Source organism: Passer montanus, unplaced genomic scaffold (genome assembly GCF_014805655.1).
Source record: "Passer montanus isolate IOZ18808 unplaced genomic scaffold, ASM1480565v1 scaffold3, whole genome shotgun sequence".
Classification (NCBI taxonomy): Eukaryota; Metazoa; Chordata; class Aves; order Passeriformes; family Passeridae; genus Passer; species Passer montanus.
This window is the reverse complement of record NW_024367707.1, coordinates 21232054-21259698: the sequence shown is the minus strand read 5'-3', so window position 1 is coordinate 21259698 and position 27645 is coordinate 21232054. Positions and strand designations below refer to the sequence as shown.

Here is a 27645-nt window from a genome sequence, read left to right as displayed (position 1 = left end):
TGTGGTTCAACTGTTAAAAATTAACTACTTTTTCCATTTCACAAGGCTAATTACCTCTTCTTGTAAAAAATTCACTGAGACAAGCTAAACAGAAGAATAATTTCCAAACAGACCTACCATAATTATCTACAGCAATCATTCCAGTTATTCCTGTGTTCCAGTCTATCTCCCTCTTCTTTTTCATCTTCCTTTCTTTCATTGCACTGAAACTGCAATTATACTTGAGTAACTGCTAAATTCCTTAGGGAAGCCACACACTTGGAAGTGAAATAGTCTCAAAAATACACCCCAGGATGACTTAATCTCTCCACCCCAACACCTGCTGCTGGCAGCAGAGATAAGAGCCTTCCAAGCCTACACTTCACCTCTTCTTTGTATACAATTCTTCATACTGAACACTGGCTCAGAGACACTGGGACTTCTTCCAGCAGAGGAACCTCTCCCATATCAAAACAAATTAGTATTAGCATTTAGATTTGAAGATAGAACTGGAGTCAGATTTTAAAGATAATTTAGCTCAGTGTTTTTCAGCACCTGAATGCTTTCTCTTGCTCGAATCTGTACTACTATCAAGGGACCTGGACAGCAGAACAAAAGCCCTTGGGAGCTTTCTGGCTGCAATTAGAGAGAATATAGTAGGAGATCACATTTCCCAATTAGATAAATTAAAATTAGTTAAGCATAACCATATACCTGGTAAGGTTTCTATGGAAATGGAATAGCAAAACAACCCCGAAAATATATCAATTAAATACTGTTTGATAAATGAATATATATAATTCATAAAGGAACATTATTTGTATTAAACATTGCCAAACAAAGTTAAAAATACACCAGGGAGAATTCCAAAGCTTTCTTGTACACAAAGTGGTAATGCAGCAACTGAGTTTTTACAATGCCTGACTTGACTGTTTCTCAAAAGGCAGTAATATTGGTAATATTTCAGAATAATTGCTACAATTTCAAGATGATGAAACAAACCCATATTTAAGAATTTGTTCACAATACAGTTTTAGCTGCTGGAGTAGGTGCATTACTAGATAAACAGTTGTTTTTTTCCAAACTGCATTAACACATAGCAATCGGAATCCTAGTTAAGATGCACCATTCAACATCTTTACCCATTTTATCTTCCCTGTGTCACAGAACTCATAATCATTTAAAAAAACAGGTTTTGAAAGGACCTCTGGAGGTCTCTAGTCCAAACACTGATCAAAGCGCTATCTTTAAACTCATATGAGGTTGCCCAGGACTAAAAGTCCACACAAATTTTGAGTATCTCCAAAGAGAGAAATTCTACAACCCTCTCTAGGCACCTGTTGCACTGCTTACTGTGTACTAATTATGAAAAATAGTTTTCTTATAGTCAAACTTTTTTTTGCTGCAACTTTTGGCTATTGCCTCTTGTCCTCTTGCTATACACCCTGAAGAAAAATCTGGCTCCACTTCCTCTGTAACCTCCATACACGTAATGAAAGATAACAATTAGACCCCATCCTAGTCCTCTCTGCAAGCAGAACTGAACCAGCTTCCTCAGTCTCTGAACCAGCTTCCTCAGCGGAAATCTCCCTATCACATGCTCATATTGGTGGTACTCCTCTGAACTGAACACTGCATTTGTCAGTCCTTCTTGTACTGAAAAGCCCAAAATCTGACACACAACTCCAGATTTAACTTCAGAAGTATTGAACATATTGGAAGAATAACTTGCCTTGATCTGGACTCTGGTCTTGCTAACACAACCAGTAGCTGTTAGCCTTTATCTCCACAAGGGCACAAATGCAGCTTCACAGTTACCTTTTAGGGTAAGACTTGAGGGTCCTGGTGGATGACAAGGGTGTGTCCCTGCCAGTGAATCATCCACAAACTTGCTGAAGCTACTTTCCACTGTATCACCAATGTCCGTGTTGTTAGTGAAGACATAAACTGCATCTGCCCCAGTACAAACCCTTCAGAAATGCCCCTTGTGGCTAATTGCTAGTTTGACTCTGAACTGCTGACCACTATGGTGATGGAGGCAGTTGAGCCAGTACTTACATCCCTCAGCCACCAGCCCACTATCCAATTCCTATGTCCCCAATTTGTCTTCAATAATGCAACAGGGGACTGTGTCAGAAGAGCTACTGTAGTCATAGCAAATGGTATCTACTCCTCTCTTTTGCATGTGAAATCCTCATCAGAAAACTAGGTGCCATACCAGAATAGGATTTTTTAAAAATTATTTTAAACTATTTTCTTCATGTTTGTATTAGATTAACACAGTTCATTAGGAAAAATATTCACCTAATTTGAAAATCAAAATAAGGAATCCACAAATACTGGTACCTCATGTTAGTTATCCTCAGTTTCTGAAAAGTGATTATAAATGTCAAAGAATGTTAAAAGAATAGTCAAACTTGAAAGTCAAGCTCTCAGATCATCTGAATTTTGGCTTTCAGTGCACAACAAGCTTTCCATGCTACATAATGGTAGTATGATGTAATGGTGTATTTTTCAAATAAAGGAATGTATTTTCAAAAAAAGGAATACTGACTTAGGAAGGAGGCCTGCCTGTAATCCTATTCATTTGTTGCAAACATGGAGAGGTAGTAAAAACACAGAATAAGAGGCATGCAGAAAGAATGATTTGTCACTACAGCAACCACACTATTACTCTGCAACACTGGATTTTGCAACTACTGTTACAGAAGATCTCCATGGGATGCTAACTAAACCAAAATTCTAGAGCTACTTCCATTTAACAACGGGTTTATAGGAATCTGACTTTAAACCATAGTTCAGAATATGCAAAGCCTTTAATGCAGCAATAAAGTTCTTCATATGCCTTACTATTCTTTGTGCAAGTAACTGCAGAATCTTATATTGTTTCCATGGCATATTCCAAATGGTGAACATTTCTGGTGTTTTACCTCAATGTCCTTTAGTTGGCTCTCAAAAAAATTAAATTAAATAATAGCCATTGTTACGGTGCTATGTTACATTCATTAATCTTTGCAAAGCAGACAGATGCTATAGTGATAAGCACCAATAAAAGACAGGAATTAATTATTCATTTCATTACCAGCAAAGAATTCAAGTCACATGCAATAAGTAAGGAACAGGACACAAAATTGGAAAAGCCATGTCACTGTATTAGCAGTCTGCAACCTGAACTCAATCTTTTCTGTGCAGAGAATGTGGCAGGTGTCATAGTAAAAAAAGATGGCATGTGATCATGTAATTAAGGACTAAATCATAATATATGCACATGAGAAACAAATCAAAGCTCCACAGACAAACAACTTCCTCATTTTGCAATCTTGGATGACAAGACCAAAGATCTAACAACACTGTTTTACCAGCAGTTTGTGACAGCAACATTTTACGGTAGATTCTTAACCAAACTGAAAAAATTGCAAACCCATCAAATTGCCTACAAGGGAACTGCAGAGAGGCTCTTTACAAGACTGTAGTGAAAGGACAAGGGGGAATACCTTGAAGATGACAGAGGGTGGGTTTTGATCAGATATTAGAAAGAAAGTCTACTGTGAGGATCATGAGGCACCAGAACAGATTGCTCAGAGAAGCTGTGAATGCCCCATCCCTGAATGGATGAGGCTTTGAGCAACTTCATCCAAGGTCTAGTAGAAGGTGACCTAATCCATGGCAAGGAGGTTGAAACTAGATTATCTTTAAGGTCCCTTCCAATTCTATGAAATCGGAAACTCTACATCCACTACACCAATTTTCACCAACTGATCTACTGAGAACATAATTTGGTATTCCATATACAGAGAAGGATTATTTAATCAATGACTATTCTTTAATGCTGTTGAGAAGAAGGGAAACAAAAAAAAGATGTGGTTGTGAAATTAGCTTCTATTCCACATTGTGATATGAACCCTGTTCTGTTGTGACAGTGAATGCCCCCATTTCCTTGTGCTCAAACTGTCTACACTTGTAGCTGTCTACACTTGGTTTTTCTAACTTATTCTTCAGTATAAACTTCCAGAGCCACAAGGCAGAATCTGAACACAAGACACCAGAATAAAAAATTCAGGAGATTTGATATATTAGGTTCTATCAAGTCTCTATTGAATGTACACAAATTGATCTTTCCAATCTGGTCAAAATCATAGCAAGCACTAACGGCACCAATAAAAAACAGTCACATCTTCTGAATAAAACCACACTTGCCATTATTTTTCCAAGACCTTAAACACAGGGGTGAGGCCCTAAAAGTGTTGGGGAAAAAAAAAAACTGAGTAACTTAAACTATCTAACTGAGGTTTAAAAACTGACCATAAAGATTCACTATATGAAACAGCTGAATACAAAGGACTGAAAACCAGCAAACTGCAAATAAGATTTCACACATGCATTGCAGAAGAGTTCCTTGCCTGTTTCCACTGGTTATCTAGGAAAGAGGCTACTTAAGAATGGCATGACACTGGCAGGGTAATTTCTAGAACATGTTCCTGCCTGTTCTATTTCCTGTGAGTTCCTCAGATGGAAGAAGAGAGATACAAGCCACATTAACTGCTCTGAGCTTGGCTACTGTCTTTATCAAGGACAACTTCAGTGGATTCTATATATTCCAGAGCATGGAGAAACCAAAGAACATAAATATTTTGTAAATAAAATGTACTTTTATTTTCCTTTAGTTTTTATTATTTTCTTACAAAGTCACAACACAATAAATGTTTAGATGGGTTAGTTCCAATTTTAAGTGAACACTTTTCAATGGATATCCTTCTTTATATACAAATGACGTGAAACTTATGCAAAATACACAATAGGACAGGAGATTTAAAACAATCACACAGAAGTTATTTAACATCCTGAGATGAAGTCTGGTCAATTGGTTACATATTAAATGGAATTAACAGTGTAATGTTCAGTTTTCTAACATGCTTGAGACTTTCTGAATGTTCTTGATGAAGTTTCTTACAGAACAATCCCTTAGAAGCAAATATTCAGTGTAAAAATGGTATTTCTACTCAGGTGTTCTATGACTTAATTATTTTATGCTAAACCATAATCTCAAAATGCAATCTTTAACTTTTGTTCTCCCCAGATTCTTCTGGGTTTCTTTACCCCCAAAAGCGGAAATCTCCAGATGCAGCAGCCATAAACTTACCTCTCCACGATCCACTCTGGCCGAACTACTTTTTCTCCTTTCAATTCTTTTATTTTGGCATTTGGAAGATTGGTGGCAATAATGTGAGTTGTTTTTGATCTGGAATAGTACACATGGTATTGGCCTCCATGTAACATCATCAGCCGTCTTAATTCATCAGCTGAGGGATCTGTAAAATTAAAACCAGGAATATTCCTGTTTAGTGTCAGTAAATACTGTGAGAAAAGTAACTTTAATTGATAAATATGATGCCATGGTCAGAAAGAGTGCAAACCATTGTTTTACTCTGGGGAAAAAAAAACTTACAAGTTCTTCAAAGAACAAATCAGAAAAACATCTTGCAAAAAAATGCAGAAAATGGTGGTTTTGAAAACACTAATTCAAAATGCAAACATTCTACTTGCTTTAGAGGAGCTTCCCACAATATGTATGGCAGAAGGCAGGAAAAAATACTCAAGTAATGTTAAACTATATCAAAAAAATGCATTACATCAACATAATACAAAATTAGATTATCTTTTCACCAGAGTTCAGAAGAATAGTTTATACCCAGAAGCAACAGAAAATAATTAATATCAAAAGGGTTTAGCAACAGCACTCCTACTCCAACAGAACTCCTACTATGTAATTTCTGATGTACTGAAGCAGTTAACTCACTCCTTCCTTACCAGGTTATTCTTGAGTTGTTACAGGGAACAAATACCCTGTAACCTTAAAATACCTTAAAAACCAACAACTTTTCTGATTTCCTCAATCATTTTAAAAAGAGTACTTATTTTGCAAGCAGAGGTAGGAAAAAAAAAAGAAAAAAGTGTTAGCTATGGAAAATGTTTGCAGTGGCATCACACAGGTACAAAAAGATTTGGGTCAACACTAACACAATGTTTGAATAGTGAATCTAGCAAAAGATGTATTTTTAAAAGAAGTTGAACAATACAAGAACGAGGAAACTTTTTTTCAAGGATACAGTTACAATTCCTTTCTGTCAACTCAAAAGATGTCTAACATTTCATTATTTCTCTAACTTTTGACTAAAAATAGCACACACTTTATCCAAGTGTTACCTTTCCTACTCCAGCCTTTTGGACAACCATCTTCTAGAGCTCTTTTAAGGGACTAGCCGCTTGAAGAATACACAAAGGTGGATTTTCACTAAAGAAAATGCCTGCATTAAACAACCAATCCAGATGTATTAATGGTTTAACATATCCACATTAACTTTTTCAATCCATTTGAGCCCTGGCTTAAACCAGCACTAATCTATCCCACAGAAGCTCTATGCATCAGTTACATAATAATCACAACATTCCTGGCAGAGATCCCTGAATAAGGCTTCTGGGGAGCTTCCAAACAGTTATTAAGCTGCTTTACAGAAATAAGAAGCATGAACATAAGCATGGCAGATTAAAAACCTTACTCCAGCTAACATGCACTATCAGTCCATCACAGATGGTCCCTACAATACATAAATGTCTTATCTCTTGCTCCTCCTTCCACAATCAGTGGTACTGTCTCACACATTATGCCACTCTGAGCAAGAAAACTTTGACATTCTCCCAAATGCAAATTTAAGGCATACAATCTAACCATCACTAATTTGAAAAATTAAAATTTAGTAAGTGTAGGAAGATGGAGGAAATGAAAAGGCTTCATTTCAAATAATAAGATCACAGAAACATGGAAAGATCTACTCCTATTTCTACAAGTCATGTTATGTAAATGATACAGTAAAGCAATATTTATATTCTGAATGTAAATCAGATTTTTTAATTGAAAACCTTAATCATGAAAAACATCAGAATATACAAAACATATACAGTAATTTTCATGTATTTACTTAGCTGCAAATTCATGTGTTTTGTAGTTACTTCCACTCAGGATGGTAAACATGAGAACAACACAATACAGATCCTTAAAAAAATTAAAGGTTTACCTGTCAAGCCATTGACGTAGATGGCGACTCCACTAAAGATACTTGATGAATTTCCATCCCTCTGCTGCTGTATGGCTGAATCTGACCGGAACTGCTCCTCCAATTTCTTAACTTTTGCTGACATGTACCCACCCTAGTTTTTAAATTAAAACAAAACACAACACAACCTATGATGCCAGTCCTATTTCCTAATGTTTATATACAGAAAGTGGTCGATTATAAGAATGGAAGATAATGAACATTCCTCCAAACTGTATTTAGTTGACACAAAAGACATTCGTTTTTCAAATTAAAAACAGCAAATGTTCCACCATAAACTTATATCTACAAGATAACTGCATCTTGTTATCAACATGGCAGAATTTATTTCATACTCCTTAACCATCTTCTTATAGGAAAAGATTCTATATATAGAAAAGATTCTATATATATAAAAAACTCTTAGAGAATAAAATGAAATTAGTAGAAAAAATGGGATGATGCAAAATTGAGTGCTAAATTGGTGACACATTGCTTAACAAAACAATGTGTTTCCATATATTTTCAGTTCTTAAATATACTTGGGACAGTAGTATTTTAAACATTGATGTAAATTAGGAGCCTCAGTTACTGTTTGTCCAACTACAGAAAGTGGTGGAGACAACCATAAATAAGTTTTCAGATTACTTAGTTTATTTTTTAAATGGTAATTTAAAACTATTCAAGGGTCTGCACTTACTAATAATGAAATTTAGTGATTATTGTAAACATAGACTTCAAAACCTGGTAATTAAAAAATTTCTTTCAAACTTAAATTATGTGTTTTCAAGTAAAGCAAAAGGGTTTAATTTATAGCGTCCTCTTAGCATGTAAAACAAATTTGTAACCCCTTTTTAACCACAGTGCCATCTACCTGTTTAAAAAAAGCCACTAGGTTTTGAACATACCCATATTCCCCATCCATCGCCATCGGCAGCTCGTTTCCGCCATCCACCCCGCCTCATACTGAAGCTTCTGCAGAGGAAGAACAACGCTTGATCAATTAAATGCTCAGCAGTGGCACCTCAATGATGGCACTACAGGCCATTTACAGATTATCACAAAGATTCATTTTTTTCAATCAACTTCACTGAAGTATTTGAGTTTCACAGCCAATCTAGAAATGCAAGATCACATAAAAACGTGATTCCTCAGTTTTGTAGCAATGTACACTGTGGTTCCTGCAACATACCAAAAACCACACACACACCTTTTGCTTTATTCATCCTGAATATAAAAACTTCCTTACGATGTTCACTGTTCATTACAATTTATTAAATCCTTTCTGTTCATCATACATCTCCTATTAAAAAAAGAGTAATAAAAGGTTCTTAAATACAACTGCTAACATCCATGCAAACTATTGTCTAGGTCATGAACAATCTTTTATTTCCTATTTGATACCATAGACACGGTGTGATGCAGCCACCTCCTGGTATTAGAGACAGGATTAATTTCACCAATGGATTTACAGCTGATTATAAAACATCCAAGCATATGTTGCTGTAATGCAATACATCACAAATACATCAAAGCAAAAAACCAAAGGTGATCTCATGGTCAAAGAAAAGCCAGCTGTTTAAATGACCTAGTATGATCTATGGTTAGGTTTGTGATTTGATTCTTTGAGGCTTTTTCTTTGCATTAAATAAATAAATAAATAAATAAACAAACACAACCAGCCAAATTTCAGTTTTCCTTTATGCAAGACACTTATCCCCGGACCACAAGTTGAACACAGCTGTGTCCCTAGATGAGCTATTAGCTGGCTAGAACAGAACTCCTGGATAGAAAAGCAATGCTTGGAGTGTGGCCAACAGTTCACTGCACCCAAGTGATTCATATTTACTATAGCTGTTGTAAAAACTGATTTTAGAATATTGATTAATGATGTGGTAAGATCATGAGGTCACTGCCTGCTATTACATCGCTCCCTTTCCAACCAAAATAGTTCTCAAAATAAAAAGACGAAATAGTCTTTTAGGTCTATCAGCTCTTAAGAGGATCAGGACAAGTCCCTGAAACAAGTCTCTGAAATGAAAAAAGGTGACTGTCTTAAATTAAATATTTAATGAAATAGAAGGCTTATGTTCCTTTATTATCCCTAAAAACCATGCAAAGCTACAGTAAATACACAGAAGGAAGTAAACTGTTTTTATTTCCATCCTTGCCTGCTTTTGAGTCTCTGGACTATCCACAGCACTGTCCAGTAACAAGAGCACAGAAGCTTCACTCAGTCTCCAGCTTCCCAGAAAGTACATACGGTTGTGGATGGAGATGACAACACATTCTGGTCATTTTCCTATCCAGGCCTTCTACTGCTTTGCTTTGGAGACTGCCTCATTTATTGTATTCCATTTCTTATGAACCTAGCCAAAAGTGAGTTCTAGCTTTTGTCTCTTAATTCCCTTTTGTCCTAGAGGACTAAGCAGGCATACTCTGATAGCCAGTTAAACCACCCTGGACTGCAAAATAAGACACAGCTACGGCAGAAGTTTTCATAAGTACTATAATTTTCATGGACTACTGCAAATATGCCAAGTTAGGCAACCACAGAATTATAGTCAAAGAAGGTAGCAGGTATTTTGAAAAGGTGAGCATCTGTTTTATGTTTCAGGACCTCCACAAACAAAGACAGATCATGATGCACTTGGTTCTATGCTAATGGTTGCTTCTAACTTGATACACAACCAACTGCATGTTGTTGTATGTGCAATTATGAAGATCAATCACATGTCAAGGAGGTGAGCTCTACACCAACATCCAAAACAAAGCAACCCCTTCTCAGGTACCTGCATTTCTTACCCAGAGACTTGTTTCCAAGACATCAGGCCTGCTGAAATGAATTTTTAGTGGTTTGGATTGCATCTAATAGATACCACAGAACTCTTAAAGAACATTGAGGAAAAAGAGGAGATCAGTCAGATGACCACATAAAATACAAAATTGATACTTTTTTCCTGTAGATAGTGTATAATGAAAATGGCTTGATGACATCTTTCATATAGAAAATTTGTATTTTTCCATTGGCTGAAGTGAAATGCATTTCACATCTATCACTTTTGGCTAAGAAATTCTTTGAAAAACAGAAACGCATAAGTTCATGAAAAAAGAAAAACTATTAATGAAAATGTAATCTAGTTGGTTTTTTTTGATACTGCAGATATCAGTGTATGAGCTCATAAGAGACACCAGGATCTTAACTAATGATTACTCTTTCTCCCTATTACTAAAAGATGACAAAGTCTTAAAAGGTGGCTACAAAGATGCCAGTGGCTCTCTCTTCATAATGAGCCACATGGAGAGCACAAGATGCAACAGACACAAGTTGCACCAGGAAGTTTCATCTTGACATAAGAAAAATAGAGTGAGAACCATCAACACTGGAATGCAGGGACCCAGCAGAGTCCCCATCGCTGGAGATTTTCATGTTGCAATTGGACAGTGCACCAGAGAACCTCAACTAGGCTTCCCTGTCCATGCAAGCTTGGACTAGATACTCTTTTGAGGTCATTTCCAATCTGGGTTGTTCTATGATTCTATAAGTATCAAAGAAAAAACCTCATACAAATATAAACTTTTGCTCTGAAAAAAATGAAGACTGCACAAAATGCATACTCTAAGTCATCACAACTCTAATCACTGAGAAGACAGTGATTAACTGACCCCTATAAAACAACCTTCTGCTTAAACTAAAAGATTTAATGCCTGATAAACTGAAGAACTGCCTTCATAAGAGTGAGCTTTGCTGAAACCTTGAAACACGTTTCATTTTTATTCAGGACACTGGAAGGCGAGAAAGAAAAGATCTCTAGTCTGAAAGTGAAGCCAATTAAAATCAGAATCATGCGCCTAGTTTGACTGAAATTAGAAATCAAAGAAAACTACTTAGGTCAAGGTGCTAAAAACAAGACATATCAGTTGCTCAGAAGTTCTCTTCCTAGAGCCTGAAAAACTAGAGAAACTAGGCTGTAATGCCTACTTAAAACATCTGATAGTGATTTACCATTTCCTTAGCAGATGCAATTTGACTCAGTCCACTTAAGCCAGTTCACTTAAATTCTGAACACACAGGTGAGGAACATGGTCCTTCAGTGATTACTAGATGTCTCTGGCTCAAGTCTTCCCTTTCAGGGTCACGGATTATTTTCTTAATGCTGATATGAATACCTGGGAGACTAGTTTCTCCCTTTATAGTTCCAGCAACTGAATGATGAACCAAGGTTTCTGGACTACAGAGAAACCTCTCTGCTAAAGACTTGCCCTTACAGTGTAAATTTTTCCTTGAAAATGAAGGTAACCTCTTACAGCTGCCTTGCTGAAACCTAAGGAACAAATGAGCATGAGAAATATCTTGCCCAAGATATATTAAACCAGAGGAAAAGGAAGATTTTAAACATGCTCACTGGTTCGTGAAGTAAATCTAAGGATGGTATGATACTCCCCCTATAGGAATCATGATGAAGGGATGAGTAAGCAAACACTTGGTTAAAAGCACATGAGGTGGGAAGTAGATGAGGTGTCGATGAGTAGAAATCAAGACAGAGGACTTTAAACAGCCATCATAAACAAGTCAATTTCAGACAAGAGTTCATCTTTCTTGTAGTTCTTTCTTAAAGCATCTAACTTGTTTCAGAGCAGTTTTCTCTGCACAAATTCGTTAACATGGCTAAGGGACCAACCATGACCAAAACCACAGCTATTACGGGGAAAAACAGTTGGGAGCACAGATCTGTATTCTGCAATGACTCTGCAAGAAGTGAACATGGACTGTCATGAGCTTTTTAATTCCAGTGCAGTACTAGTCCCTGCTTCTGTCACACGTTTCAGCAACCTCTCTGCCAAGCATATACACAGTGCAGAGGCATTTTTGCTACCTCTTCAAGTAGCCAACTTGAATCTGGCAGAATATAAACTTCACAGTTCTGCCCTACAAGAAAACTTATGAACTATTTCCAAAGGCAAAATGAGGCTGCTCTGTGACTCAACAAATAACCCTGACAAAGTTGTGTCTAAACACATCACACAAGTAACGTTCAATCCAGATAATCCAATTTTGGTAACTGAAAGCTGTATGGAAGTATAACACACTGTAACAGCTAGTCTGCATTTCTGACCAGAGTAGACATGCTGCCATTGTCCTCTGATGCAAAAGAACTTGATTTATTTAACATATTCACATGCCACAAGCCTATATAAAATGTGTAACTCCAGCAGAAATATGGGTGTCTTGGGCCACTGCTAATGAGTATCAGAATATTTTCCTTGAACTGTAGATTGAACTCATCCCAGCTCAGCAGGGCTTAGAAGCTTTTTCCATCAAGTGGGCATTCTGTGGCTTGAGTTTCATGCCCCTACATTCCAGCTCCCATATCAAACTCACCACTCTGCTTAGCACTAGTCCTCAAGCTCTTTGAGCAAAGAAATCTTATGTGTTTACACAGTTCTAAGCACAAGAGTCCTATTCTTGGCTGAATCTTCTGGAAAAGAGCTGATGTTACAGCGTAGAAAACTATTTTCTACCACATATTAAGAAGTCTAGAATCCAGCAAAAAGAGCATACACAAAAAAGTCAAAAGCTTTTTTAAAGGTACTATATGCTTAAACACCTGTGATTTCAGACAATTCAGGGTTAGCACTACTATTCCATAAACAGCAAAGCAATTGAATTTTATTCTAGGCGAGAAATAAAAGTCTCAGGGTGAAGTTTCATAAGATGTTTGAGTCAACTTGTTGGCTGACTGATATCAAAAGGGATGATTCTGCTCTTCAGCCTCTGCTGGCCTAACAGGCTTTATCCCTTCTTCCCACCCTCTACAGTACTTCCAAGCTCCCATGACCCTATGCTCACATTGATGCTATGTGCAGTTCAGCTCACTAAATCAACAGAAAATTGACAGAATTTTATGGTTTAGCTTCCCACAAGTTTAGCAAGACAAAGTGACTTACAAAAGCATCAGATACAAAGCAAGGCAAAAAAAGAGGAATGGATGGGATCTTAAAATTATCTTAGCAATTTCTAGAAACCAACTTTTGGGTCATGACTGTAACTAATGGCAGTACAAATGTAGACAGAGTCCCAATGAGCTGGCTACTGTTCACTAAGTAGTGCTGCTTATGCTTTTTCCCCTGCAACAAACCAGCGGGATAGGCTACCTTACCACTTCCATAGGGTAAGGGCTTTAAAAAAAAGTTACAATCAAACAACTCCACATCTTATGACACCCATCCCCACAGGCTAAGCACTACTAACTAACTACAAGCACTTGATGTTACAGGACCAGCCAGCAAGTTCTGTTTTGCAGTTCAATCTTTGATGATGTTTTAAACCAAGAGAAATTAAATTAGCTGAAGGATGCTTGAACCAATAGCTACCCCCAAAAACACCCAACACCACCTCCATGTCCTGTGAGTAAAGATAAGAGTGCAAATTAGGAAACAGCAAACTTCAAAATCTTGGGCAGTTTAAATATTAGAAAAAACAGTATAAGAAATTTAGAAATACAATTTGTCTAAAATATGAGCATCCACGGCATTTCCTAGGAAGGCAAAATATCATAAAACTCACATAAAACAGAAAAACCCCCAAGTCCTTGGGAATCAACTCCTCATGAGCAGGTAACTATTCTAAAACTATGTTCTGTGCGTACTTTCATTTGAGCTTGACAGCAAAGAAATTATAATCTGAGAACTTTGAGTTCAATCAGTCTCCCAGAAAGAGTACTCTGCTAAACTAACCCAGTTTCTAAACTATTTCTGCAATTCAAAATGGTCTCTATTTCAGATCAGTTTTTCATGATCAGTACACTCATGGACTAAATACTTCACACACAAGTAACAAGTAATAGATTTCTTTTGCTAGCTAAACAAGCAGCACAAAAGTTGTACAGCAGATAACTGTTTATAGCAGAGCTGTACAAGTCTTTGTATCTTGTTACAAATAACTTGGGAGTCCGGGACAGACAATTGTTTCAACTGTCACAACTTGAAGCATGAGCATGAGGTCCAGAAACCAGGATCACTGCACAATCCACACCAGCTTTGAACAATCTGTTTTCAATATATCATTTTTGCTTTTATACATGGCGTTTGAGATGGTTAATTCAATTCTTTGAAAATTAGGAAGACAGATTTAACTTGAAACCAACTGTCAATTCCCCTCTAGGAATAACACTCAGTAGCAGCTACAGTCCATTTACAGCTTGTCACAAGCAGTGGTTTAACCTGTTTTTTTCTTCTCCTTACAGAAGACTGGCCTTCAGTTTCAACATTTCTGCATTTTTTGGTTAAGTCATGACCTCCCCAGCCCCTTCAGAGTTCTCCAGTGATGAACAGCTTTTCTTCACAGATGTTCATTGCTATATGTAACCAGGTAGTTCAATTGACTTTTTAGTTCAAGTATCACTTCTTTCACACAAGGGTTCTTAGTGCCACAATACAATGATAAGATTCAGCAAACTTCATCAACTGGCTTAATAATTTCTTTTCTGTGCTTAAATTCTTCTGGGGCTTCAAACCCAAGAGGACTTGGCACATTCATAATCTTTATGCCAGCTTCTAAGTGCCTAGAATCCAGAATAAAAACCATTAAGTAAAATCAGAATAAGAAACACAGTTAGTGAAATTAGGACTCTAAATACCAACACAGTGAAGGCACTATAAATCACCAAGAGGAAATGGTCTCTTGCACTTGAGTATCCAAAACAATAAACAAGATGAGCTTATGAGCTGCATAGCCTTCCTCCAATCCCCTCCATTTAGCTATTTATAATATTTGAGAAGGGAGAATTATATCTCTTTTTTCTTTGAAAATGAAGACTGGGATGTTAGTTTTCTACCTAATAAATCAACAGAAGTTGTTTAGAAGGTTCATGGTTTGTGCACTCATTATGACAATCCAGTCCACAACTCCTGTCTTCCTCAAGCAGTCTATGCTAAGGCATAGGCCAGGAAGTCAGCAGGTACCATAAGTAAACCCATGATCACTACTCCCAAACAAGTAGAAGAGTTGCTATTGCTGAATGATTTAGGACTGTCTAAGACTTTCCAGGTACAACTGAAACATCCCTGCAAAGCTAAAGAAAAACTTAACAAGGCAGCGAAAATGGGTAAGTGGAGGTATAATTATTAAAAAATAACTGCAAAATTTTCATGAGGTGATCAAAGCAAGGAACCTGTGGATGCTCTGAATTTATTAACATCAATTTCAGAGGAACTGTGCTTGTGAAAACCTGACACATACTACTTTCAGCTTCCCCAGACTTCAGCCCAGAAGACGGGTGAAATCCTTCAAAAGAGACTACATCTTTTTGACTGAATTTAGGTATTTGACTGCACATGTGTGTATGGGTATCTGCATGTATGTGCACACACAACAAACTGATCTTTGTTGCTGACCAACGTGAGTGCTGGCTACCCAGACTGATCACTTTGGCAGTGAATGGCACAGAAACAAATCCCAGCGCTCTGGGCCAGCGCTGTGCCCAGTGAAATGAGAGGGTACGTGCAGTTTAACCAGGCCGAGCTCAAGGTGCTGCACCAGGAGAGGGCAATCCCCGGAATCAATACCGGCTGCGAATGAGCAGATGGAGACCAGCCCTGAAGGACTTGGGGGTGCTGGTGGATGAGAGGCTGGGCATGACCCAGAAAGCCAATCATACCCTGGGCTGCATCCAAAGAGTGTGGGCAGCAGGGTGAGGGAGGAGATTCTGCCCCTCGGCTCTGCTCTGCTGAGACCCCACCACGAGTGCTGTGTCCAGCTCTGGGGCTCCCAGCACAGGAAGGACATGGACCTGTTGGAACAAGTCCAGACAAGAGGCACCAAAATGATCAGAGAGATGGATCACCTCTGCTGTGAGGAGAAGCTGAGAGAAATGGGATTATTCATCCTGGAGAAGAGAGGGCTTCAGTGTGATGTAATTGTGGCCTTCCAGTATGTAAAGGGAGAATACAAGAAAAAGAGAGAGAGACTATTACAAGAACATGTAGGGACAGAACAAGCAGGAATGGCTTCAAACTGCCCTGAAGGACTTGGGGGTGCTGGTGGATGAGAGGCTGGGCATGACCCAGAAAGCCAATCATACCCTGGGCTGCATCCAAAGAGTGTGGGCAGCAGGGTGAGGGAGGAGATTCTGCCCCTCGGCTCTGCTCTGCTGAGACCCCACCACGAGTGCTGTGTCCAGCTCTGGGGCTCCCAGCACAGGAAGGACATGGATCTGTTGGAACAAGTCCAGACAAGAGGCACCAAATGATCACAGGGATGGAGCACCTCTGCTATGAGGAGAGGCTGAGAGAAATGGGATTATTCATCCTGGAGAAGAGAGGGCTTCAGTGTGATGTAATTGTGGCCTTCCAGTATGTAAAGGGAGAATACAAGAAAAAGGGAGAGACTATTACAAGAGCATGTAGGGACAGAACAAGCGGGAATGGCTTCAAACTGAGAGTAGGTTTAGATCAGATGTTAGGAAGAAATTCTCTCCTGTAAGGGTGGTCAGGCACTGGAACAAGTTGCCCACAGAAGCTGTGGATGCCCCATCCCTGGAAGTCTTCAAGATCAGGCTGAACAGAGCTCTAAGCAACGCGGCCTAGTGGAAGGTGTCTCTGCCCATGACAGGGAAGCTGGAGCTACATGACCTTTAAGGTTCTGCACAACCCTGACTATTCCATGATGACATTGGGGTTTTTTAGGAGATGTGCCCAAGGCAGTTCTGCTTTATGGGCAACCCAATGTTATCACTGAGCACGTTGATCCTGCCAGGCTTTTCAGGAAAAATGAGAAAGAAGGCATCTACTTTACAAATGGTAGATGATGTCAGATACTGAGGAGGACTCTTTACTCATGTATGGGCAGCAAAACTCTAAGAACTCAACAACTTCACCAGAGAAAGAACTGGTAACTACAGATTCAGTATTGAAATAGGTAGATGTTCTGTTCACAGCAGTGTTTGAATGACATTACTTAATTTCAACTGACACTGCATAGTCAACTTCCCAAAAGCTTTTCTGACATTGCCTTTGAAACTCTCAAAGCTGCACAATCTTTTTTGAAGTAAAATCTTCACAACGTAAGGCTTCTATGCTTAGCCTTGAAGCTTCAAGTTTCTACTCAAATTTTCTACATCTTTCTTTAGTCTACACATACTACTTTTTTTCTATTAACTCAGACCAACAAGACTAGAAAGAATCAGATGAAACTAGCAAACAGAGAGATCAAAAGAAATGGAAATATTTTAAAATCTATAGCCTAGTTTATTTGAAGATTATCTGACACTGGACACCAAGGATGCTAAAAGTCCATATCTGTTCAACAGATAAATAGAATAAAAACACAGTCTATTTTTTTAAAGGCAACAAACTACAGAAGTTCAGAACACAAAGGGAAAGTATTTCAGTGTGTTTGCTTACTGTTAACAAAACACACTTCTGATCTGACCCAACATATTATCAAGTTTCCTCCTAGATTCAGATAAAAATAAGAAGAGCACCATGTTTCTGTATTTTCCTGGAAAAATATAGGGAAAAACAAAAAAAATGCTGTAATCCTTCAAGATCCTTTAATTTAAACTCAAATCTGAATTGTGTTCTCGGCCGGTACTGGTCCTAAGCTGGTATTTTAAGCACCCCTGACATAAAACCAGCAATGTTACACTGCTGCTTAGTGAAGACAGATCAATACAAAATGGCTACAGAGCACAAATGGCCTATCCCAAGCAAATGCTACAATTTTAAAACTTGGGTTAAAAATCACTATAGATGATACAGGAAGGGGCAATGCTTAAAACTTCAAACCAGCCAGAAATTACAGGAAGAAGTCATTACAACCTTACCTCTCCCCTACTATTGGTTTATTAAGCGGATTCTTGGAACTGCTTACCAAATAATGCAATTACAGCATGAAAATCAAGGAATTATGACTGAAAAGGCAGCATTAGAGCAGAGTGCTCTAATGTTTCCTGAAAACAACAATCAGATTCAGTATCCTTTCAATATAAACCATTATTTTAGTCCTTTACTTCAACTGGGAGTTGCATTCAATTCCACAGAATGGTAACATACACTCACACTACTTGGGAAACTGCACTATCATTTACCTTACATGCCATGGGGTCAGGGGCGTTCCTGTTTGTAAGAATTAATAGTGATTCCATTACTTCTTTTAAAAAGCAATGGCTCCTAGGTTTCCAAAATGACCTCAGTGGAGCACAACCATTTGTTCAAGATGCTAATGCCCTGAACAAACACCTGATGTGAGTCAGCTCAAAGAGGTGAAGTCATGAACATGGTGGGCAAAACTTTATTTTACTTTGGATATTCACTGACAACTAGAACCTGACAAAACATACTATCAACAGTCCCCAGGATTTTGCCAAAATTCACTAGAGACCCCACCTTACCAGAAGATTGCTAGTCTCTATGTTAATATAGAAAAACTTTAGAGCAGTTCTTGACCCTGCTATGCACAGCTTCTGCACTGCTTTCTTGCTTTGGCATTCAAACCAATCCACCTGCACCTGCAAGGCACCTGAGCAGTGTCTCCTCATAAGAGAAACCACCTTTCTCTTTTCCAGGGTTATTTACTTTCATAAATCAAGACACTGAAGAGATGTGCATTAATTGAGGCAAACCAAATAAGGAGGTTACAGCCAAGAGTTCCATTACACTGGGACTCGGGTAAAGTATTTATATATAGCTGGTAATGGAAAAGCAAAACCAACAGAAGAGTTAACCACAGCATGGCTAAGCTTTACTTCTGCAAGTAACTGGATTTCAAGCCACCAGTTTCAGCACTACCAAACACGCAGAATACCAGCTGGTAAACCTGAAACTTTGAGATGGGAAAGGAGTTCTTTACCCAAGAGCTAACACTGAAATTCAGGGACCACAGTTTGCCTAAGCATTTAAAGCAAGGAATATGGAATATACAACCCTTGCTATGGATATACCAAACCAAAAGTATCTCCTAATGGAATTTCATAGTTGTGGATTCCTTAGCAGCAGTCCTTAAGTCGATTCTGAAATAAAAGCCACAGGAGTGGAAGTTATCATTACAGCCCAGAATTCAGGGGCTCTCCTCTGAACACTCACGTCTCTTCTGCTAACCAGTGAGAAAGAAGCCTTTCCTAATTCTGACTTCTATGTTATGAGCACCAGATATTCCACGTGAAATACAGAGTGAGGGGATCACAGACGTGGCAGGCCCTCTTCCCTAGAGACATCTGTGTGCCCAATTAAATGCTGTCTGGTTTCCACAACAGAGTAAAAAGCTGCTCTCGGGGCAGAGCACTACAAATACCCAAAGACACTCCCACAAGTACACTGTATGACACGTGTCTAAGAATTCCTCATGATTTTTTGCATCCACTTAAAGTTTGCGCTCTTACTTCCAACGTTTTTAGTTAATTCCACAGACACTCTAATTTCTGTTTGTTTCCAATTTTTCCCTCATTTTGCTATGCTTAGGTAAACACGTGGCACTACCACAAAATTAATCTACATTGTGTTCTTGATGAAGGGTTTCAAAATTTGACTATTTAGCTCCCTTGTTATATATACACACCAGGCAAACCTCCTAAGAGCTGACAGAGATCTCAGTGATAACAATATACCCCTTTAATTAAAAGAGAAAAATGTTGAATTAAAAAACCCCATTCTCTATGAAATAAACAACAGCTAATAAATTAAATGGAAAAAGCACATGGCAGGGTCAGGCCAGTTATTTTTTTCCTGCTTGTCCAGGGTTATTAAAAAAAAGTCTGTGTAATCATATTAATTTTTTCTACCTACTCAAAACCAGATTTAATTCTTACTTTTTTAAAAAAAATCTCTCTAGTAAATGAAAGGGATGGTAGAAAGACTGAAAATTTGCCATAAAAATAATTTTGAGTAGTCATGTGGGTCAAGGGATCAGAAACAACTAATGAAAACTGGCACTCTGCTACAACACACTATCACTGCAACAGAACAAGCTGTACAAGTGTATGTACTATTCACTGGAAAAAGGGACTGGTCTTAGGTTTGAAGGGCTCATTGCTAAATAATGTAGTGAAAAAAACACATACTGTACACAGGAAAAAAATTTACAACCATTTTAAAATTGAGGCTTGAAATATACGAATGAATTTTTCCTATTAGCAATTTGCTTTTTAAAAAAAAAAATCTTTCTTCAAGTAGTTAAACATGAGTGAGTCACAAGGTAGGTGTCTGCACTGTGCCTCTACAACACTGTCCTACCAGTGACCTCCAGTGTGACAGCTTGGGATTATTTACTAACAGGGATTTGGTACATTATCCAGCAGAAGAAATGGACTGAATGAAAGACCAATATGGTGGGAATGGGTAATAACTACATGCTTGAGGCAAGATGGCAAGGAATTTGTCAGAGATTTGGATTTCTGTCTGATCTTGGATTTCATTTGTGCTAAACATCATAAACCTGAGTAAGACAGGACTATTCCAGAAACAAATTTTAGTTGTAAAATCTCACAACTAATGGTTATTAGGTAACTGTTTAAAACAGTTCTATTTGAGAAACAATTGTATTTAAATGAATAAAGAATTCAGATTAAAAAATTAAAGTCCTCTGGTTTTGCTTCTTTGGATTAGGGTGTCAAATTTGAGGCAGGACCTGGATTTTAGATTAAGATGCACAACATAAACATAAACTCATCTTTTCATTAAGACAGTTATTAACACAAGCAGAGTATTCACAGCCCTATCATTCTGAAGACTGTGATCTTAATATTAAAGCACCAGAAATAATGGAATATTACAGCACAGAACACACAGATTATGTACCAAAAAACCCAAACGTGCTGGTGATACTATGCTCCTCTTCCTTTTTAAGGTGAACATGCCACTACAGCTCATTTTCCATCAGGGGCTTTTAGCTCAGTATCACAGGTCAAGCCAATGGTAACTGTATAGCAAAAAGCATCAAAATCAGACGGGGAAGGGGTCAAGACGTGAACACAACTGTCCCTCAGTGCTGGTAAGCACGGGCTTACTCACCAAGCACAGTCCTCCCTCTTCCCTTCAGCACACCAGTTATCCCCAGCACTATTGCTCAGCAAATACAACTTGTGACAAACACCACGGGAAACCGCAGACAAGATACACGCTGCTACAGCGCGGGGAGCGCTCCAGAGGGCACGGCCGCGCCGGGGCTCGGGCTCCCGCTCTCCTCCCCCTCCAACCTATTTCCCTGCAGTGACCCCTCCGCGCTGTGGCACAGCCTCGCTCGCCCGGCTCTGCCTGGGGGACCCGTGTTGTGTCTACAGCGCAGGCCCCATGTGACAGACACAGACAGACAGACAGACGCACAGGTGCGGGAGGGGCGGGTGGCCCGGACACGCGCACACCTGGCGCGCCCCCGCGGCGCCTCGCGGGCGCGCGCCGGGGTCTGTCCCCGTGTCCCCCTCCCGCGCGGGCAGCCCAGGCCCTCAGCGCCGCTTACATAACGCGGCGTTCCCCTCTCCCTTCCCCCCGTTCCCGCGCCGGGAAGAGAACGGGGAAGGCCCAGGCCGCGGGCCCAGGGAGGGGCTGGGCGGCAGGGCAGCGGCTGCGGGCCCCGCGGCTGCCTCCCGCTCCCCTCCCTTCCTCCCTGCCTTCCTTCGCCCCGTCCCCGAGCCGCCCCCCGCACGTCCCTCCCGCCACGGGTCCGCCGCGCCGTGGGGGGGAAGGCGCCCGCTCCGCCAGCGCTCACCTTCTGCCGCGTCCCAGACACACATTCCCGGGAGCGCCGCCGCTGCCTCCTGCCCTGCCGGGCCGTGCGTGTGCGTGTGTGTGTGCGTGGTGTGTGTGTGGGGCTTCACATCGCGGCTCCCCCTCCGGCACGGACGGACGGACGGACGCACGCAACCGCCGCCTCCTGCCCGCCTTCTTCCTCCTCCTCCCCAGCGCCGGCCGCTCTCTCTCTCTCTCCTTCTCCCTCCTCTCTCCGCACCTCGCTCGGTGTCCCCGGCACGGCCCCTCCTCCACCCCCACCCCTTCCCTTCCCGCGAGCGCGTCACGGGAGAGTCTCGCGCCACCAACCCGCCGCCGCCGCGCGGTCAACAAACGGCGCGCGCCGGCCCGGGCAGGGCCCCTGGGCCGCGGCGCCCCCTAGCGGCACGCCCGCAGGGAGAGAAGCGCCTGNCCCCTGGCGGCCCGAGGGGCGCGCCGCAAGCAGGGGCGGGCGGGCGGGAATTCGGTACCGGGACGGGACGGGAGCGGAGCCCGGGCCCGGGCATCGCCCTGCCCAGCACTGCCCGGAGCTCCCGCGCTCGGGGACCGCCCTGCAGCCAGGACGCGGGTGGGGAAGGCCCTGGGCTCCCGCTGCGCCCACCTTCTGGCCCGGGAGCCGGGAGCCGGGTGACCCCCCAGCCCTGTCCCTGAGCAGGCTGGGTTCTCCTGGATGAACTGGAGCTCAGCAGGGTCAGACCTCGCCACCCGCGCTGCAGAAGGGATTTCCTCCACAGAAGAAGGGCCTGCTTGTTCCCCTTGCGTGCTGGATACAGGAATAACACCCACTGGCTCTTCCCAGGTGATTCTGCATTTTTAACTGCAGAAGCACAGACTCTTTTATATTGGCAAAGACTCCCAAGATTGTCAAGTCCAACCTTTAGTGTTACCACCTTGTCAACTAAACCTTAGCACTATGTGCCACATCCAGTTGTTTCTTGAACACCTCCAGGGATGGTGACTCGATCATCTCCCTGGGCAGCCCATTCCAACATTTAACAACTCTTTCCATTAAGAAATTCCCCCTGATGTCCAACCCAGACCTACCCTGGCACAGCTTGTCCTGTCAGTAGTTACCTGGGAGAAGAGAGTGAACTCCCACCTGGTTGCAACCTCCTTTCGGTACACTGGGATACTCTGAAGTGTATCCATGGGCAGGCTGAAAGCAACAGAAGGCCAGTTGTGGGGGAAAATATAGGGTATGTGGAGATTTTTGTACAGGAAAGCAGGTGTACCAGTGGTATGGGAATGTAGGGGAAATAAGAGAGAAATACTTAGAAACACCGGTCTTGTTAACTGTGCTACTTTATGCAATTTACATAAAAATTACTATTGACTTCTTCTGATTCTGGTATATGGAATTTGTTATAGAAATAGCAAATAGCCCCAGTCCTACAATTATGTCCACATAAACAGATGTGCTTGGAGTCCCCAGTGATATTAGGCCAAACTCCAATTTGGTTATAACCACGCCAGTTGGATGGACTCAGACCCATACGGATTTAGTTCCAGGGATGAAGCTGTCACTGTAAGACAAGGGATTGTGGGGAACCTTCTTTTCTCCATCTGCATAGCCACAGTTGTCCTGTTCTGTGAAAAATGTTACCATTTCAAATATTATTTTTCTCTGCTTTGTGTGATAACACCAAAAATTTAATGAATGTCCAGCCTCGCACCCATATCTAGTTGTAGGATAAGGAAAACTCGAGTTCAGGTCTGTCTCTCAGCTGAGCACCAGCTATTTTAGCCAGAGTGGTTGCTGCATTTCACTTTGAGAAATATTTATAGGACAACTCTTAGCACCTTCATGAGAAATACTCAAATGCTTGACTTTCACTCAGTATTTTAATTAAACTTGTCTTCACAAGGGAAGCACTGCCAGAGGGAAGCAATAACTAGAGTTTTGACCAGCTTTAAGTAAAATTTTGGAGACATTGTTGCTGACTGCTTTTAGTCTAATTTTTATCAGCAATTATATTACCTGAAAAAAAAAGTTCTGAAAAATACTGTTTAGAAAATATATGTTATCTAGAATATATCCATTTCACTGGGCCAACATTTTCCAGTTTTGCTAGAAAATTACTCTACCAATCCCAGTCCTTGCCAGTTGAGAGTAAACTAACTGTTAAAAGTATTGCATGACTGGATATGTGCATTATTTTTTTCTTACAGAGCTATTTCTCTAGGGGGCTGTTGTGGAGCAGAAAGGCAGAAAGACAAGTGGAATAGGGATTAATTTAAGTTAGCAAGAACAGCTTTAAAATGGTTAGTCAATGATTGTATTTTATTTTTAAATAGAAACTGACATATAAGCAAATTATAAGAGGAACCAACAATTATTTAGAAAGGCATGTGGGGACAGCTATTTTGTTTTGTGAAATATAGCTGGGGTAAGAGTTACCAGTGAAAAAACCTGAAACAGCCATTCTATACTTTCAGCAAAGAATAGATACAGTTAGTTAAAATAGGCCAATATTAGTTTAGGAAGAAACAGAAAACAGAATTAATGTTAAAAAGAGGTTAAAAAAGGTAAGTCTAGGAAAAGAGCTAAAAAACAACAGCAGTGAGTTATCTTCTGTCTTTTAACACCCTCATGCTGTAACTCATCTTCACCAGCAAGCTCCTGAACTGACAGAGAAACATCTTAGGTTATAGTAGCCAGATTGGGAACTGGGTTTATTGCTTAGTCATTGGTAAATATTTACAGGGTGAAGCCTGGTTCAAGCCTGCTGACTTCAGTAAAAGCATTCTTGCTGTCTTCATTGAGTTTGGAATCAAATCTGAGGATGGGGAGAGAGGCACTAGGTGTTCAGTGGGACTGAGGTTTTAGCTTGGCATCTCAATGAGGTGGTATTGTTGAGCAGCTGTTGCCTATAAATCTCATTTTCTGAGTCAAAATCTGCTCCAGTGTACAGAAAGTATGTCTCATGTAATTTCAGTAACTTCAGCACAAAGGCATTTTCCAGGTGAAACTCGAGAGGCTCAGGGTCATGCTACTTGCAGCCTAATATAGGAGGTGTTACCAAGCAGTGGCTGTGGCTGCTACGGCATCTGAAGGCTTCTGTCGTGACATCTCATATTGTCAGAAAGGGTGCCTAAAGCCACCAAGGCAAGATCCCTCCCCATGCTGATATTTCTATGTATTCTTTCTAGTTTCACGTGTTTCCCAGGGTGATGTTGGGCTGTCAACTACACACCAATACAAGGGCCGACAGAACACCAATCTTCTGCCATTCCACAGAGGAAGGAGAAAACTTGGGCTATGCCATTGCCTGCTGTTTGGCTGGTCTGCAGGTAGTTATGTTTGAAGGGCAGAGCACTTCCAATTGCTTGGCTCTACCAGAGCCAAGTTGACTGTATAGCAGAAGATGTCTTTGCCACCTTCATGCATTTCCAGAGAGGGTCCATGGGGTGAAACTGACAACCAGTTGCTGCTCACCGCTTTACCATGGCAGTCACCGGCCTGCAGCTGCTGTGAGCGGCAGTCGTGATGGACAAATAAACTACTGAGTGGGCAGCAGTGGGCCTTTTCCTTGTCACATGGGAGAAAGGTCCTTACTTCTCACTCTGCAGTTCTCCTGGTCCAGGAGCTCTCGGAAGGATCACCTGTGTCGATTCACGCTGGGTGGGTTCAACTCAGGTTCAGTTCTCAGCCACAAATTCGGAGGTGATTTTTATTCGGGCAGCACAGGGACGAGAATAGGGAACACTGAAGACAGACTGAACTCTGTCTCTGGACCCTTTCATACCAGCAGGTTCAGCCCTGTAATTCATCCAGGTGTTTGTCTCCGCCCAAGGCACAGGAGGCTGTTTCAGCAGCGACGCCTTATCCCCAGCACCGCCAGCACGGCCGCTCGCCAGTGGCTCCGGCTGCGGCCGTCAGTGTGGAGCTGCTCTCCGCGCAAACACGGGTTACACACGCACCTCCTGCGGCAGCCGGCCGGCATCAGGGACCGGCACGGCCAGCGCGGCCCCGGCGGGCCGTGGCCCGGGCAGCCGTGTCCCGGGCGGCCGTGGCCCGGGGGGCCGTGTCCCGGGGGACAGCGCAGCAGGGACGAGAATAGGGAACACTGAAGACAGACTGAACTCTGTCTCTGGACCCTTTCATACCAGCAGGTTCAGCCCTGTAATTCATCCAGGTGTTTGTCTCCGCCCAAGGCACAGGAGGCTGTTTCAGCAGCGACGCCTTATCCCCAGCACCGCCAGCACGGCCGCTCGCCAGTGGCTCCGGCTGCGGCCGTCAGTGTGGAGCTGCTCTCCGCGCAAACACGGGTTACACACGCACCTCCTGCGGCAGCCGGCCGGCATCAGGGACCGGCACGGCCAGCGCGGCCCCGGGCGGCCGTGTCCCGGGCGGCCGTGTCCCGGGCAGCCGTGTCCCGGGGGGCCGTGTCCCGGGCAGCCTGTCCCGGGCGGCCGTGCTCGCGGGGCCGTGTCCCGGGGGGCCGTGTCCCGGGGGACAGCGCAGCGGGGAGCACGGCCGGGGCGGCGGCGGCTCCGGTGAGGCGGTGCTGCATTGCGGGCACAGCCCGCCCCGCCCGGCCCCTCTGCCCTCGGGCCGCCCTCCGGAGAGCCCCGCTCCCGGCCCCGCTCCCGGCCCCGCTCCCAGCTCGACTCCCGGCCCCGCTCCCGGCCCCGCTCCCGGCCCCGCTCCCGCTCCCGCCCCTCAGCAGCAGGCCGCAGAGCCCGGGGAGGGGGCGCCTGCTCCTCTGTAGTTCCGCACGTCTCTCGCAGGGCCGAGGTAATTACGAACGACAGAGCCACATTTCACAACTCCTGCAATGCCGTAGTAACACAGCCTGCTGTAGTAATGCCCTAAATATTGACATGTAAAAGCTGCAGGATTATTGCAGTAGTTTCCTGACCGAGCACTATTGTTTCATGTTAACCAGTGAAAGTGCTGTTGTAAAATCTCATCTGCAGCGTTTGGTTGTGGCATTATTACATGTCACTGCCTACACCTACTTTTTAATCATGATGCCTGTTTTTGTTAGCTTCTAAACCACAATGCAGTCAGATATTTTGAAGTGGAATAAATGTTTTATTACAATTATGATAAATTAGTTCTACTAAGCTGAGCTGCTCTTGCTCTTTCCAGAGTGAAAGAACCTAAGGAAGATTTCTAGCCAGGGATAGAAATCCCTGTTCCTCTGGTAAGGCTTTTAAACATAACAGAAAAAAAAAAACCCAAACAAACAACAAAACCCCACCAAACCTCTAGGATAATTTACACTTGCAAACAATCTGTGCCATGCCCCCCGCCTTTGAAAATTTTTCTCAGTATGTAACTAAGAGCAGTTCTGAAAGAATAAAATAGCATAAAATCAAACCTTGCAGAGAGCAGCACTCTACATTTGGGCCTGGCATTAGGGGAAGTGGCTGTGAGGCTCTTTGCACAGAAGGCATTCTTACAGCAAGAATAAAGACCTAGGTAAAAAATGATGGGAAGCAAAGCAATTATGAAAAACAAACAAACTGGGAAAAGCTGTTGGAAAGAATCAGAGCCAACCTTAGCTTCAGGCATTTTGCTAATGATGGAGCAATATGGTTGCTGACTTACTACTGCAGATCACAGGACCAGTGGCTGACAGGAAAGGTGTCACCAGTATATATTTGTCTCATGTCTTCAAACTGCCCAGCTAAGAAGAGTGAAACATGTTGGCATGTGGCTTTATTTTATGAACCTACTTTACCCCCCAGCAGTCATTTTGGAGAAGTGCACTAAAGTCCAGAATGGAGCAATGCATCAGGCCTCTTTTACATAAGTGTGTAAAATAGACTGAAGAGTCTAAAGATCTCTTGGTTCTGTCTTCCTTTTCCTCATTACCACTGGTGGGTGCAACACTCTTTGCTGGTG

The 27645-nt window shown here is 41.7% G+C and overlaps 1 protein-coding gene across 7 annotated transcripts in view; it reads right to left on the bottom strand.

Moving 5' to 3' along the window:
• Positions 1-22008, bottom strand: part of REV1 (REV1 DNA directed polymerase) — a 53914-nt gene extending 31906 nt beyond the window's left edge. For 6 of the 7 annotated variants that reach the window (XM_039714152.1, XM_039714154.1, XM_039714153.1 and 3 more), the window contains exons 1-4: positions 21772-22008; positions 7979-8045; positions 7053-7185; positions 5120-5288 (exon numbers count right to left, since the gene is read on the bottom strand). In XM_039714152.1, coding sequence (XP_039570086.1) covers positions 5120-5288; positions 7053-7185; positions 7979-8035 — 359 coding nt within the window. In that variant the 5' untranslated portion in view covers positions 8036-8045; positions 21772-22008. Of the gene's footprint in view, positions 1-5119; positions 5289-6183; positions 6285-7052; positions 7186-7978; positions 8046-21771 lie in introns of those variants that run through there. The other variant, XM_039714158.1, reaches the window with a different exon arrangement.
• Between the last annotated feature and the right edge of the window lie 5637 nt (positions 22009-27645).